Source organism: Miniopterus natalensis, chromosome X (assembly GCF_054644295.1).
Source record: "Miniopterus natalensis isolate mMinNat1 chromosome X, mMinNat1.hap1, whole genome shotgun sequence".
Taxonomy (NCBI): domain Eukaryota; kingdom Metazoa; phylum Chordata; class Mammalia; order Chiroptera; family Miniopteridae; genus Miniopterus; species Miniopterus natalensis.
In genome coordinates, this window is record NC_142103.1 from 97258770 (window position 1) to 97274119 (window position 15350).

The 15350-nt window shown below is 37.1% G+C and overlaps 1 protein-coding gene across 1 annotated transcript in view; it reads right to left on the reverse strand.

Annotated features, from left to right (window-relative positions):
• Nucleotides 1-320: 320 nt before the first annotated feature.
• Nucleotides 321-15350, reverse strand: part of PPEF1 (protein phosphatase with EF-hand domain 1) — a 96232-nt gene continuing 81202 nt past the window's right edge. Inside the window, exons 16-21 of the mRNA XM_016199350.2 lie at nucleotides 10616-10801; nucleotides 9080-9222; nucleotides 6275-6381; nucleotides 3741-3904; nucleotides 2534-2618; nucleotides 321-1724 (exon numbers count right to left, since the gene is read on the reverse strand). Of these exons, the coding sequence (XP_016054836.1) occupies nucleotides 1516-1724; nucleotides 2534-2618; nucleotides 3741-3904; nucleotides 6275-6381; nucleotides 9080-9222; nucleotides 10616-10801 (894 nt within the window). The 3' untranslated portion in view covers nucleotides 321-1515. The remainder of the gene's footprint in view (nucleotides 1725-2533; nucleotides 2619-3740; nucleotides 3905-6274; nucleotides 6382-9079; nucleotides 9223-10615; nucleotides 10802-15350) is intronic.

Sequence of the window (15350 nt, forward strand, 5' to 3'; positions counted from 1 at the left end):
ATTTTCAACCAGTGTGCTGCAAGAATTTTTAAGACTTGCAATACCTGACTATTCAGTAAGGGGCACTGATCTTTTTTCCCTTAGACTGTCAAATAAACAATGACAACAGCCAACCCAACAATAGCCTTCTGGTGTGAATGAATCAAAATTATACCTTTTTTTGTCAGATCAGCAAAAATGTATATTTTGGTGTGCTGCGGAATTTTAGTAATTAGTTTATGCGTGCCATGAGATGAAAAAGGTTGAAAATTGCCTGTCTAATAAATGATCAATTTTATAAATGTTCCATGTGTGCTTGAAAATAATATGTATTCTCTAAAATTGACTGCAGAGCATACACATACAGACACACACACAATCAGGAGAATTAATTGGGTTGTCCAATCTTCCATATACTAATTTTTAATTTACATGGTTAATTACTGACAGAGGTATATTCAAAATCTCCCTCTATTTCTTCTAGTAGTTATGTCAATTTTTGCATTACAAATTTTAAAGCTCTGTAATTAAATGAATATGTTTATAATTATTATATCTTCCTGGTGAATCGCTCCTTTTAGTATTCAGTAATGACCTTTTTTTTTTTATCCCTAATGATATTATTTGCCTTAAAGTCTATCCTGTCTAATGTTAATAGTGCTATTATTTTAATTATGCTCTTTTTTCCTGCCCAATAGGGGTTTCTTTTACTTTCCTAGGAGCTCAGTTATGCATTTAAAATATATTTGTTATATTTTATTCATTATTTTGGTGTATATAGCAGGTAGCGTTGAAGGATATCTACCCTGGCATATTGATAGATCTTGAAGTTCTCAAACTTAGAGGAAAATTAAAATATACTTGCCTTTAAACAGAAATCTCTTATTGTATTTGATATGTAATCAGAATAGCAGGATAAACTGCACAATGTATGCATAACCAAGGTGTCATCTTACCAATGAAGGTGTTAAACCATAGTCATTGCAGGGCTCAAACTTAAAGTATTCACTTTGTATCTCCAATAGACAACAGAATGTTTTTTCAAATAATACATTCCCACAGCTTACCCCAAGAATCTGATAAGGCCCTCATCTCTGAAGGGTGGTTCTCCCACAATTAAGAATCACTGGTTTATGGTATTGCCAAAAAAGATTACAGTTGAAAGCTGGAAATATTTTATTATATTAATAGTTCAGTATTCCTCCTCCTATTCCTTGGCCACTCAACAGATGGTGTAGTTTTTTCTGCGTTCTATGCATTTCTTTCAGTATGTTTCCAAACTGCTCTGGTCTCCTAGCTAGTGAAGATCAGAGACCAGCACTAGGCTCAAACCCAGTTTCTATCTAGAAATGTGTGAGTCCTACCACTGGAACTGACATTTAACCTAGTCTTAACAAAACGCTTACTAGGCAATTCTAATACCCACATTATACATCTGCTCATGGCGGAAATTGGGGTCTACTTCTTTCTACTACTGGTTCTGCAAAAGATTGTATTAGTGACTGTGTTCATAAGGAGGGAAAGACCTACTTCTTGTTAAGCAAGCTGGGTTTTTGATTTGCTCGAGTTGTCTAATTTGTGTACTACATAGAAAGCCTTTAAAAACTCATTAAAGTCGATGCTTCCATCTTTGTTCAAGTCCATTCTTTCAGCAAGCTCATCAACTTGAGAATCATCAATATGAACGTGGTAGTGACTACTAAAAAGTTTCCACATGGAATGAAATTCTTCCATGGAGATCAGACCTAAAAGAATATAAGAGAAAGAAAGCTGTGAGTGTTCATTTTAAGACCCACTGAAGGAAGGCGTGTGGAAGCCACACTGATTGAATAGTCCCAATTAGAAGCTCACTAACGTGCAGAGGGAAAAGATACCCTGGGACTCAATAAGAGCATTGCAAACGATGGCCCTGACATTTTTTATAGGCAGTAATTTACTTTTGTGTTTTGATTATTAATTTTTTTGGTGTTCAATGATTTCTTCAGTTAAAGATTATCTGATGATTTTTTTAAAGTTTGAAAATATGGGTAGTGGGCACATAATGCAATACACAGATGATACATCACAGAATTGTAAACCTACATAATTTGATTAACCAATGTCACCCCAATAAATTTAATGAAAAAAATAAAGTATATCTGCAAGCAAAAAAAAAAAAAGTTTGAAAATAAGTAACTGTGTGCATCAAAGCTAGGCAGAAAATGAGTTTTCATAGCCCTCAGTCCCAAAAACAGAATCAGAACTCCAGGAGTAATTTTTATTGCCAGGAGTAACTATGATATTTAAGTGGACAGTGAATTATCTTTTCATCTGTGCTGGTGACTTAAAAAAGGAACTATTCTTGTCTGACTAACTATATAGGACCATATGGTCTTGAATACAGTTTGTAGCCAAACTAAAATAACAATAATATTAAAGATGAGTCCCCCCTACCCCACCCCGAGTTAAATCAAGTTTGGATAATGAGTGCAATAGATGAAAACAAGGTTCTGGTTTCAGGGAAACAGATTAGCCTTTGCTTTCTACTGCTGGTGAACTAATCAAACTCATTTACCTGAGTGATCAGAGTCAATGACATTAAAGATGATTTGTAGGTCAGATCGGTATCTGTACAGAGTTTCAATTATAGCTGACTGAACCTAAAATAAAGATTTTCTAAGTGTTAATACATACAATTAATAACAGATCAATTTTAGTAAACATAACAAGCACAAAACATCATCACCAATTCAAAATAGGGGATTTAGATAGCCATTTCAAAACTGGCAGGCCTTCCTTGGAGGCCCAACTCTCTTTAATCAGATAGAAGACCATGCTCTACGTTTAGTATGCACTCCTCAGGGGACAGGGCCAAAGGAATCAGGAAGCAGTAAATAACAATAGCCAACATTTACTGAGAACACCTTGTGGTGTGCCAGGCTCTGCACTGAGAGCTTTTCTGTGGGTTGTTTCATTCAGTCCTCAACACAGCCTCAAGGGACAAAACTATTATTATGTCCATCTTACAGATTAAAGAACAGAGAGGTAAGGTAAGTTTCCCCCAAGGTTCACATAGCTGACAGGAGGGATTTGAATCTCAGCTGCCTAAAGCCAAGGCCTGTGAGCTGTCACCATGGTAAACTGCCCCTTAAGTGAAGCCCAAAATCTCCTTCCTGTGGATATTTGAGGCTCCCACCTGCACTTTTACTTCCCTTCTCTGCTCTTGACTTCTCATCTCCCCTGCAAACAATCACCTCAGTACTAGTTCCCATCAGCTCACTTTGAGCCCAATGTTATAACTAATTGCTGACAAGTTGTTAATTAACAAGTACTGGGAAGTCTGACAACTCTCCCTGGGGTATTTCCATTTTAATAAAGGATTCTAAACTTTAAATTTTGAAAGTCCTTAGGGTATCAGTTGTCATGTCAGTAAGGCTATACACTCACAGTTTAATAGGGAATATGTTGAGTATTTTAAAGGGAGTGTTATATGAAAGAATGGATGTCACATCTGCATTTCTGGACAGCACTAAAAGAATCACATATTTGACATGGATCTGCTTGCAGAAGCTTTTTCTTCTTTTTGCCTATCCTTAGAATGCACATTTCCTGAACAGACCGCAATGCACCTGGGAGATCCCCCCTTAGGCTTTCCATAAGATTGCCACTCCCAACAATTAGATGATTCCACTCCCAGCTTTTCAAAGGACTGAGCCACTCTTACAGGTTGCCCAAAGGGTGTTTCTCTCTAGCCAGGTTTTCACTGGGGCTGTTACACTTGCCTCTTTCACAGGTTTTTGAATGTGGATATCGTGGAAGCAGGACATGTAGTCAATATTCCCGTCTTGGTCTGTGATAACCAGATGTGAACTCAAGGATCTCCATGGTAAGTTCAGCCCCAAAACGTTCTCCATGGAAAAAGCCCATTGGCCAACAGAAATTTTTCCTAACAGTAACAACCAAAAATAAAAAAGAAAAGAAAGAAGAGAAGAGAAGAGAAGAGAAGAGAAGAGAAGAGAAGAGAAGAGAAGAGAAGAGAAGAGAAGAGAAGAGAAGAGAAGAGAAGAGAAGAGAAGAGAAGAGAAGAGAAGAGAAGAGAAAGAAAAGAAAAGAAAAGAAAAGAAAAGAAAAGAAAAGAAAAGAAAAGAAAAGAAAAGAAAAGAAAAGAAGAGAAAAGAAAAGAAAAGAGAAAAGAAAAGAAAAAAGAGAAGAAAAAAGAGCCTATTAATTGGTTGATTTAAAAAATGTAACCTCCCCTGGGGAGCCAGGGGCAGCCTGGGGTTTCAAGGCCTGGGTGCCTCCTGTTCCCCTTTTCAATTTGTCCTACCAGGCCCCACAGCTCCAAGGGAGGAACAACTAAAGAAAGCCTTTGGTGTTCCACAGCTCTTCCTCTTACTTTTATGTGTAAGCCGTCAGACTTTGGGTGTTAGATTTCTTTCTCCTTTTTCTGATCAACAAAGTAAAGTATGTTTATAATAGGAGATTTGAAAATGCAAAAAGGATATAAAGAAAAATTATATAAAGGATAAAAGATTACTTCTATTTTTAACATTTTGGCATATTATTCACTTTTCATTTATCCAGGTAATACCTTTTTATCCCCTAATATTATATGTAGTTTTTCAAAATAAAAATCTTTATATTTCCTGATTATTAAAGATATGCTCATTTGAAATGATTTTGAATAAACAGAAAACAAATAAAACAATCTTCACAATTCATATAACCTTTCTACTGCTGGTAGACACTGGATTATCTCTTGTTTGGAGCTATCACAAACAGTGCTGATAAGAACATTTCCGTGCATGCCCCTTTGGTACACTGAACCTACAGGTCAATTTGGGGAGAATTTATATCTTGACAACATCTGCCCTGGAACACAGTAATATCTACCCATTTATTTCAATTAGTTTTCACTTCTCTTAATAATATTTTAGAAATCTCGTATTATCATTCATTTGGTTTCTTCCTTGGTACCTGATTATCTGTTATGAATGCTATCTTTGAAGGTTTTCATTATCTAAAAGTTAATTGCTAGCTATACCGATTATCAATTTATTCCCACTCAGCTCCAAATGTACCCTTCTTTGTCCTGTTTTGTGATACTGGAACTGAACCCTGTACATATTTCTTTTTTGGGGGCAGCTGGTATAATGTTAGGCTTTGTCAGCAGAGGGTACAGGAAGAATGCTCTAAGACACAGCAGAAGAAATGGTTCGGGTATGCTTTGTTTCTTGTTTCTACAGTGTAGTATGGCTGCCAGAGGTGTGTGGGAAATATAGTAGCACCCACTCACTAGTGAATTTTACTGTCACTACAGTGGTGCCTCCCTTGCCAGCCGTGTGTGGAGACATAGTGGTGCAGAGCCCAAAGAGAGTTTCGCTGGCACCACAGTGGGTGGCTTCATCCTCTCCTGTCCAGGCCCTGTAGCTGCAGACCAACTCTGACCTGAGATACCTCAGTGAACTTCTACTCCATGCAGTGGGCCACAGTCACACCCTCTTCAATGAGGTTTGAATCTTAGCCTTGATAGGGGGTAGGGGACTCTTTCAAGTTTGTTCCTTCCTTAGGTGTCCTCTCTTAGCCTTAGAGATAGTAGCTATTCCCTACACTTCCTATATTCTTTAGAGTTCTTTTTTAGTAATTAATCCCTTTTTACTAGTTAGTAATTTTTTATAATAAGTTTCAGTGTTTCTATCTCCTGAATTGGCTCTAATATATAGTAATATTTTTTCTTTCCAATACTTATGGTTTTATTTAACTTGTTTTATTGCACTGGCTAACATCCCTAGTAAAATGTTGAACAGAATCTTGACAGTGGGCATCTGTATTAGTTTCCTATAACTGTTATAACAAATTACCACAGACTTAGTGGCTTAAAATAATAGAAATTTATACTCTTAGATTTCTGGAGTTTAGAAGTCTAAAATCAGTTTCATGGAGAGAGGAGATGCAGCCTAGAGATTCATCATACTTACTATGAGGCTGGTAAGTACCCTACAATTCTGTATCCTCTAAAAATGTAGCTGTTTCTAACAGGCAGGCCTTCCAGAGTGTCTAGTCTGACATATTACCAGAATAGAAGTCAAATTCAGGGTTGTTGTTGTTGTGTGTGTGTTTTTCATGTTGAAAGAAGCTTACTGAAAAGGAGGAATATGCCTTTTTCCAAGCATACAGTGGATTATATTTTATTTTTATCTCTATCATTCCTCGGTAGTAAAAATAGAGAATTGAAATCTTAAGCAAAGAAAATGAAAACTGATCTGTATGTAACCTGGTACGTTAAGAAATGGTAAGCATTACATAATTTTCTTACCTGACTTATTGCGGTCTTGAAGTTGGAAAACACGAATGAGGTCAGTTTTTCGTGAAATCATTCTCTCTTTCAATATCCTGATAGCACTACTTTCGATGGTATTCACCCTATGTTAAGAAAACAATTACTAAGTGAAAGTTACATAAATTATCCTGTTCTGTTTCATTTTAATGTGCTGTGTACAACTCACCAGTTTCTACTTTAAATGAATTGCCTAACTTCACACATACCAAGTTACTAGGTGTTGCATATGTGTATATGTATACATGTATATGCATGTTTTGTGAAATTTTAAAAGGATTACCATTGGTGTTTTCTTTTTTACTTCAAGGTCACATGAACAATTATTGTCTGAGACTATCCAAGACAATTTTGAAAAGGAAGGGAAATAAAGAGGGACTTGCTATAGCAGATATTGAAATTTACCATAAAGTTACTAACATAAAACAGTAGTTATTGACACAAGAGAAGACAGATACATGAGTAGAATAGAAATTTCACAAATATAGTGAGCTATATATGAGAACAGTATATATGACAAAGGAGGTGTGACAATTCAGTAGAAAAGGACAATTTTTTAAAATGGTGCTAGCGCCCAGCCGGGCGTGGCTCAGGGGTTGAGCATCCACCTGGGATCCAGGCGATCAGGGTTCGATTCCCGGTCAGGGCACATGCCCAGGTTGTGGGCTCAATCAGTGACTCTCTCATCATTGATGTTTCTATCTCTCTCTCTCCCTCTCCTTTCCTCTCTCTGTAATCAATAAAGATATAAAAAAAATTTTTTAAAAATGGTGCTAGCATAGTTAACTAACTGACTGAATGCTAAACTTCTACCTCAGACCATTTACAAAAATAAATTCAAAATAAAGGAGGAACAGAAAAACAAAGTAGTCATGAGTCATATACCACCCCCAAAAAAGCAAAATGGCAGATGTAAATCCAACCGTATCAATAATAACATCATATGTGAATGGACTGAATAAATTAAAAAAACACTGGTTATAAGACTAGTTTTCTTAAAAAAACAAGAATCAACTATATGTTTGTCTGTAGGACACACACTTTAGCTTCAAAGATAGAAAGAGTTAGACGTAGATGTACCATGCAAACAACAACTATAGAGAGTTAGGGTGGCTATACTTTTATCCATCAGCTTAGCAAAAATTAAGAATAGGGTAATAATATCTGAGACTAATGAGGATGTGAAGAAACTGGTATGTTGTTTTTCAGATCGTTAATTGTTACAACTCTTGGAGAATCTAGCAAAATTTTTAACATATAAATCCATAAACCTCATATTTTGAAATCTTACATAAAAGCAGCACTAAAACTTATGTATACACACACAGAGAGAAATGTTTGTTATAGTATTGTTTTTTGTGGTTTTTTAAAAATATGTTTTTATTGATTTCAGAGAGAGGAAGGGAGAAGGAGAGAGAAATAGAAACATTAATGATGAGAGAGTCATTGACTGGCTGCCTCCTGCATGCCCCCTACTGGGGATCGAGCCTGCAACCCAGGCATGTGCCCTGACCGGGAATCGAACCGTGACCTCCTGGTTCATAGGTCAGTGCTCAACCACTGAGCCACGGCAGTCGGGCTGTTATAGTATTGTTTTTAAGTGCAAAACCCTGGATCCATTCTGGATAGCCATCATTTGAATAAGATTTAGTCACTTTGTAATTGTTATGGCATATGTACACTACAGAATATTATGTGTCCATTAAAAAGAATGAATCAGGTCTATATGTACTAACTTGGAGTGATGTTCATGATAGAATCTTTAGGGAAAACATTGCAGAATAGGTTGTGTAGTGTGATTCTATCTTTATTAAAAAAAAAATGCATGTATGGTGTTTACTGACTTTCTCCTCCCACTGGAATATGCATTTGATGAGAGAAAGGACTGTTGCCTATTTTGGTTATTGCTATGTCAACTGTGCCTAAAACAGTACATAGTAGGTACTCAATTTGTTTTTTATTCAATGAATGAATAATTGCTTGCCTATTTTTGTAGGAGCAAGGGAAAGAGGGTGGAAGGTTCCACACCAGGCTATTAATTTCAGTTGCCTATGAGGAAAAGATTTATTGAAGAGTAGGGGAGAGGAGATCATTAACATTTTTTATACATCTTATTTTTGGTCTCACTTCTTTATTTATTATTTTCTATTATCTTTGTTGTTGAAAGTATTATAGATGCCCCCCTTTCCCCCCCCTTTGATCCCCTCCTCTCTGCTCCTGCCCCCTCCCCAGGCCTTCACAGCACTATTGTCTTTGTCCATGGGTTATGCATACATGCATATAAGTTCTTTGATTAATCTCTGCCATTTCTTAACAATAAATGTATTCTTTTTATAATGAAAAAAATCTTAAAAATATAATGTTAAAGGGAGAAAATAAGACAAGCTATGAATGCCATCACACAGAAATGCATGCAACTCTTGTCATATACATTGCTGGATAGAGAAGAGACAAAGAAACAGGGAGGGGGAGCAGAGAAGGCTGTAGGTTATGGGGATGGGTGGGGATGGGGACCTTCTTTTCTTTATATTCACTTAAGGACTGTTTGTGGATGCTGACCACTTTATCCATCTAAAGGGATGTATGAATTTAAAAATTGCTCCTCTCGATGCCAAATATAAATGTATTCACTACTTGGTGTCTGGAACTATTTCCATTTTGTTTATACCAATGAGTAACCAATAAGTAGTTGTCTTAACTCTCTTGGCTGCTCTTAGTCACTCTGCATTGGTTCTACTTGGTCACCAGTACCAGTGTTCAGAATTCCCCTTAGAGTATACACACCTTTGGTGAAGAGGTCTTAAGCACGTTGCCTTTGTTACTTGGTACTGGAAAAATCGAAGGGCTGTACGAAAACCCACCTTGATGTAAGCTCCTCGATTACTGCCTTCTTCATAATAATTAGAAGCAGAAAAAACTGTAATAACCTAATTAAAGAAAAAGAGGGTCAGGTTCACACAGAGTTAGTTCTCAAAATGTCCTTCAATAAAGTCAGAAATAGCTCAAGTCTTACAAAAGAAAAAATCAAAGTTCAAAATCCATACAAATCATCCAAGATTGACAAGATTTCCTGCGATTCCATTGCAGAGAAACATGGCTTTTAAATCAGAGTCCCCACAAGTACTGACTTCTAGCCCTCATCTCCATAGTGTATGGCCTTGTAATCCTGTGTACAATTTCAGCTTTGTATCTTAAAATCCTCCTTAATGCTCGGTTTTGCAAATTCTAATTTTCCAAGGGGGTAAAGCATTTATTTTCTTTCCTTGTGATATTTGAACATTCAAAAGAAAACTTGTCTAGCATCACAGTCTTTTTCTTTTGCTTCGAATGGACAGATTTAGAAGACTCAGGGACCCCCACAAAAACAGTGCTTTAAGGGCAGAGAAATAGTGGCTAAAATAAGGGACCACAACCACTCTGTTAGCCTTGGGGCTGTGGTGGAAGATGGGAGGGTAACATCTGTCAGTGACAGGAAACCTGGCTTCAGCCAAGTTCTGACTTAATGAGCATGTCACTTGAGACAAGCCATTGCTATTTTCTCTCCATTTTCTTATTACGAAAAAATCCTAAATAATACTTGTCTTAACCACCTTGCAATTGCTAGTATAAGCTTCAAATGAACAAATAGAGTTAAGAAAAGTAAAAGTGTTGAAATAAAAGGAAACGCCATGCAAACTGGTATTCTTTTGTATTTATCACTGTTGAGTATTAGAAAGAGGGACATCCTAGGACAACTGGGGACAAGAAACCAGTTCCTCAGTCCTCACCTCTTCTAGCCTTATCACACACCACACTGCAGGAGCACAACACACTCCATTTTAGTGGCTGCAGCTGAACTGGCCCCAGCGAGTGACTTCCTAGGGACCGCCTACTCAGTGAGTGGAAGGGAAGTGTGTTTTGTTGCTCCGTTCTGCACCGGGAACGTGCAAAGGTGCGCCAACTGGATTCACTGCTGCCTTTTACGTGCTCAGTGAGGATAAGTGCATTCTCAACCCCACTGTACCGGAGAGTTGCCTTGAGATTAGTAAAAGCCTTTCTGTGTGTGTACTTAGTGTCACACGTCAGAGTTTCTATCTTTGGGTTAGGGAAGATTAGGGAAATAAACCAAATATCCCTTAGGATTAGGGACAAAGAGGTCCCTTGCAACAACTTGCGTAAACCCTACAGTCTCCTATTTATGTCTACCAAAAGTGTGGCCTTCTCTTTCTGCACTAGGGAAGACATCTTTCCATGGGCCTCTAGGTGAGACACATCCTGTAAAGAAAGACTGTGCTCGGGGCAAGGGTGTCTGTGATGATGTCACCAACAATGTTAGCTTACCTTCCCTTCATGGCAGATTTCATACCCATCTGGCTTACATTCGTGAGACCTAATGAGCAGCTTCAAGTGGTTTTTACCAAGAAATGTGGAGGTAACATCTGGCCCAAAATAGCAGCCCCCTCCTCGACATGTGTTTGGATAACAGCCTCGTTTCCCTCTAGGATCACTCCACAGAATATCGATAACCTTGAAACAACAAACCAGATTAGGCTGCTACTTACAAGTGACAGTTTATCTTTCTAGATTTCAACTTCTTTTCCAGAAATACTAACCCATGTTATTCCAAATTCTATTTCTCATTCCTCCTTCAAAATTGTTTCATATTTTTCTCCTCCATGAATCTTTTCAAGAATAATTTTAATGCCAAAGCCACCCCAACCCCTTTCTGCTCATCCCCAATACCCAATGTTGCAATAATAGTAACTAATGTAGCAATACTTAGTAATCATGAACAATCAGCTCTTGACTTTATTTAAAAAATCCATCACAAATGTTTCACAATTGCTGAATCTACAAAAGGTCTTTTCTCTTAAAAGAACCTCATTGTCATGTTCAAAGGAAAAAGTAGTTTCCCCACAATGAATACACATTAGGTGGTGTTCTTAATATGTCCAAAGAGATAAGGCAGGTCTCTCAGTTGTGGCTTTGGCCCTGATGTTTGTACTGTTGAGTACATCATGTGAGGAAGCCTTTTTCCCATCACAAATATAGACAACTGCTTATCCAAGAATACCTCCTAAAGCATCCCCTTCACTTTATGCCCTCTTATAAGTACATCTCAGTTTCAACAATACATTTAGCCACTGACTGGTTTCCACAATGTGTTCTCCTGAATCCACAAGTATTTTATTAGCATAACATCTCCTTTTTGGGCTGAAATAAGTAAATGCAGGCTACATGATGCCCAGGACCAAAGTCCCAAGTTTCTAAGAATATTTTTAGTAGAAAATTAGGGGCTTCCTGTTTGTAGCTGCAATCTATGTATATGTTTTCCTTATTCAAATGTCTCCTATAGGAGCTTAAACAGTAGTGACAAAAACAAACTTTGTCACTAAAGATGTGCAACTGTGAGAAAACTCTCTGGGTCTCAGTTTCTAGATCTTTCAAATCAGGAGTTTAGGCCAGATAACTTGTAAAGTATCTCAAAGTTCTAACAAACTATGATTCTAAGAGTCTATATTTTCCATGTGTTTCTTTTGAGGGCATGAAAAAGCATGCATTTTAAGTTGTACAGTTACTCTAGTGGGTCTTAAGAAGATCAGAAGTGTTTGTCCTACTAAACATGGCTGTATAGCTATTTATAGGTTTGGCATAGAAGGGGAGCTAGAAATCATTGAAGGAAAAGACAGTAGAGAAAAGAACAGAACTGGTTGGAGAACTGCTCTGGAATGAGAGGCACCTGATCAGAACTGGAGCAACCCTGCACCAGGCACATTCCAGACACTTTCAGAGTTTTTGATGATTGCTTAAAGTGAGATTAAAATCACCTAAAGAGAATTCTCCTTTCTCCCCTACTGAATTCCAACACTGGCATGACCCTACCCTACAAAGAAATACAATGGAACCCATTTACTTCGCTGGTGTTTATGATAAGAATAACACTTGCATTTTAAACTGAATTCATATCTTGCTCTTACACCATAAATTCGTGTTTGGACGATATGATTTGCCATTTAGTATAATAAAGGAAAAAATATGGAACACAAAGTTATTTTTTATAAGGAGGGATTAAGATTTAAATTCCTACATGAGATACAAGTCATTTATAGCCAAAATTACCCCCAGAAAACCTCTTAAATTACCCTTAAAGCACAGTATATATGATTTGGTCTATACAACCCTATACAGCAACATGGATGTGTGATATATATATATTTTAAATATATCTTTATTGATTTCAGAGAGAGGAAAGGAGAGGGAGAGAGAGAGATAGGAACATCAATGATGAGTCATTGATCGAGCCCGCAACCTGGGCATGTGCCCTGACCAGGAATCGAACCCCGATCACCTGGATCCCAGGTGGACGCTCAACCGCTGAGCCACGCCGGGTCAGGCTTTGTGTGATATTTTATATTAGATGAATAAATTGAAAAAGAAGTCACTTAGGATATAAATAATTAAATTTATTTTTAAACCTCTCTGGTCTCCTTATTTTTGCAAGTCTGTCCTAAAGGAAGAGTATCCCACTTGTCTCTCTATAATAACTTAGCTATGAATACATATATCCCCCAATTCTCAGTGAACATAAGGTAAGACAAATGATGTATGTGAATGTCAAGAATGATGTATTTCCTGAGAATAGAACACATAAAGAACCTATGATCTTTATTATAAAATAGCTCACAGATATTAAGAAATAAAGTAATTGTGAAATCTGTTTTTATCTGGAAATTTCAACTCTAGGAAACTAAAGTATATATGTCCACTATGTGCCAGGAACTGGGGAAAGAAAATTAAAGATACAACTGAAATTGTTAAAATATTGAGAATGAGATTCTGGTCCATTTTATCCTGTGTCAACTACAGTCACATACAAGGAGTCTGTAAGATGCCTCATCTATATTGTTGGGGTGGGGGAAGGTTCTATTATAGAATAATGACCCCCAGTCTTCCCCCTCCCACTTCTTAAAGCGACCTCTCTCTATAATCCTAACTCATCTAGGTTTCCAGAGACCATGGTATTCTTTTTATGCAACTCTAATCTCTTTGGCATGCTCCTTCTTATTAACCATAATCCTAGCAGTGGTTATTCTAACCTTTGGTCTTTGGAATTTAGATGTCAAAATTTAAGGAGGCGTCCTTTCCTACTTGCTTAGACTTACTTGATTTCTAGATACTTTGGATGCACAAGCCAGTGACAAATTCTCTCTTATTAACCCTTTTCTTTCCCTATCTCTCCACCTCTCTTTCTCTCTTTCTCTTCATTGATTAGAGTATATTTTACATCAGAAATCATGTTTTAGTCAACATTTTCAGCAATCAAGGTAGGATACAGAATTAAGAACTAGAAGCTTCTTGGGGGTAAGCAATTAGAAGAAAGCTGGTAGTTCCATGATACTAGGAGTAAGAGTAGACCAGCTAGAAGTTTAACAGATAGAATCAGGGTATGGGACAGATGAGAGTAGCCCTCTTGGGGCCAGAATAAGTCTCAAAGATTGTGGACACCCTGCTCCTGCAAAGGAGTCTAACTTTAATGGGATCAGATTGTGGAGCCCCAGGGCACTGTTAAAAACAATAGCAATTAGAGTGAAGGCTAACAGCTGGGTTTGATGCAAATAGAGGCTGATGGGCCAAAGCTTAAAGGGGAAACCAGGAAAAGAGTCAGAGAGCCTACCTAAAACTACAACCATCCTTGGTAGTCAGGGAAACTGTGTGCATGCCCAAGGCAGCAGCACCCTGTGAGGAGTGACATCAGAGGTTACACACTGAACTAGTCCAGACAAGCCACTAAACAAATAAATGAGCAAACAAGCATATAACAACAAACCCCAGAATAGCATGGGAATATCTATGTAGAGTTACTATGATATATTACCTAAAATGTTCAGTTTTCAACAAAAAAATGACAAGACATGCAAAGAAAAAAATACACAGGGAAAAATAAGCAGGCAATAGAAGTTGCCTTTGGATGTTAACTTAGCAGACAAAAATTTCAAAGCAACTGTTATATATATGTTCAAAGTCAGATATATAAAATACTCCACTCAACAAGAACAGAATATATTTTCTTCTCAAGAGCACATGAAGCATTCTCCAAGATAGACCATATGCTAGGCCATAAAAAAGCCTCAATCGGGTTTAAAGGGATTTAAATCTCATGCAAAGTATGTTCTCCAACCACAATTAAATTCAAGTAGAAATCAATGAGAAGAAAATGAGAAATTCACAAATATGCAGAAATTAAACAACACAATCCTAAATAACATATGAATTAAAGAAGAAATTCCAAGAGAAATTAAAAATGCTTTGAGATGAGTGAAAATGAAAGCACAACATAGCAAAACTTATGGGATAGAGCTAAAGCAAAGCAGTATGTACAGGGAAATTTATAGCTTCATTAAAAAAGGAAAAAAATCTCAAATCAGTGACATTACTTTTACCTTAGGAAACTAGAAAAAGAAGAGCAAACTAAATCTAAAACAAGCAGAAGGAAAGAAATAATAAAGGTTAGAGCCAAAATAAATAAAGGAGAAAATAAAAAACACTAAAAACGCAATAAAACCAAGAAAACAAAAGACACTCAAATTACTTAAACCAGAAATGAAAGAGGGGACATCACTACTGACCATACAGAAATATATACAGTTGTTCATATGGAAAAATACAAATTAATAAATAATAATACAAGAATAAACTCTGTTTCATGTACTCAAACTATAAACCTACTTTTGCCCATATATATATATTTCAAATTTAGGCCAACAAATTAGATGAAACGGACAAATTTAAAGGAAGACACAAACTATCAAGACTACCGCCTGGCCGGGAGTGGCTCAGCGGTTAAGCGTCGACCTAGGATCCAGGAGATTGGGGTTCAATTCCCGGTCAGGGCACATGCCTGGGTTGCGGGCTCCATTCCCAGTCGGGGGCGTGCAGGAGGCAGCCGATCAATGACTCTCTCATCATTGATGTTTCTCTCTCTCTCCCTCTCCTTTCTTTTCTCTGAAATCAATAAAGATATATTTAAAAACAAACAAAAAACTATCAATATACGAACTATTCAAGAAGAAATAGA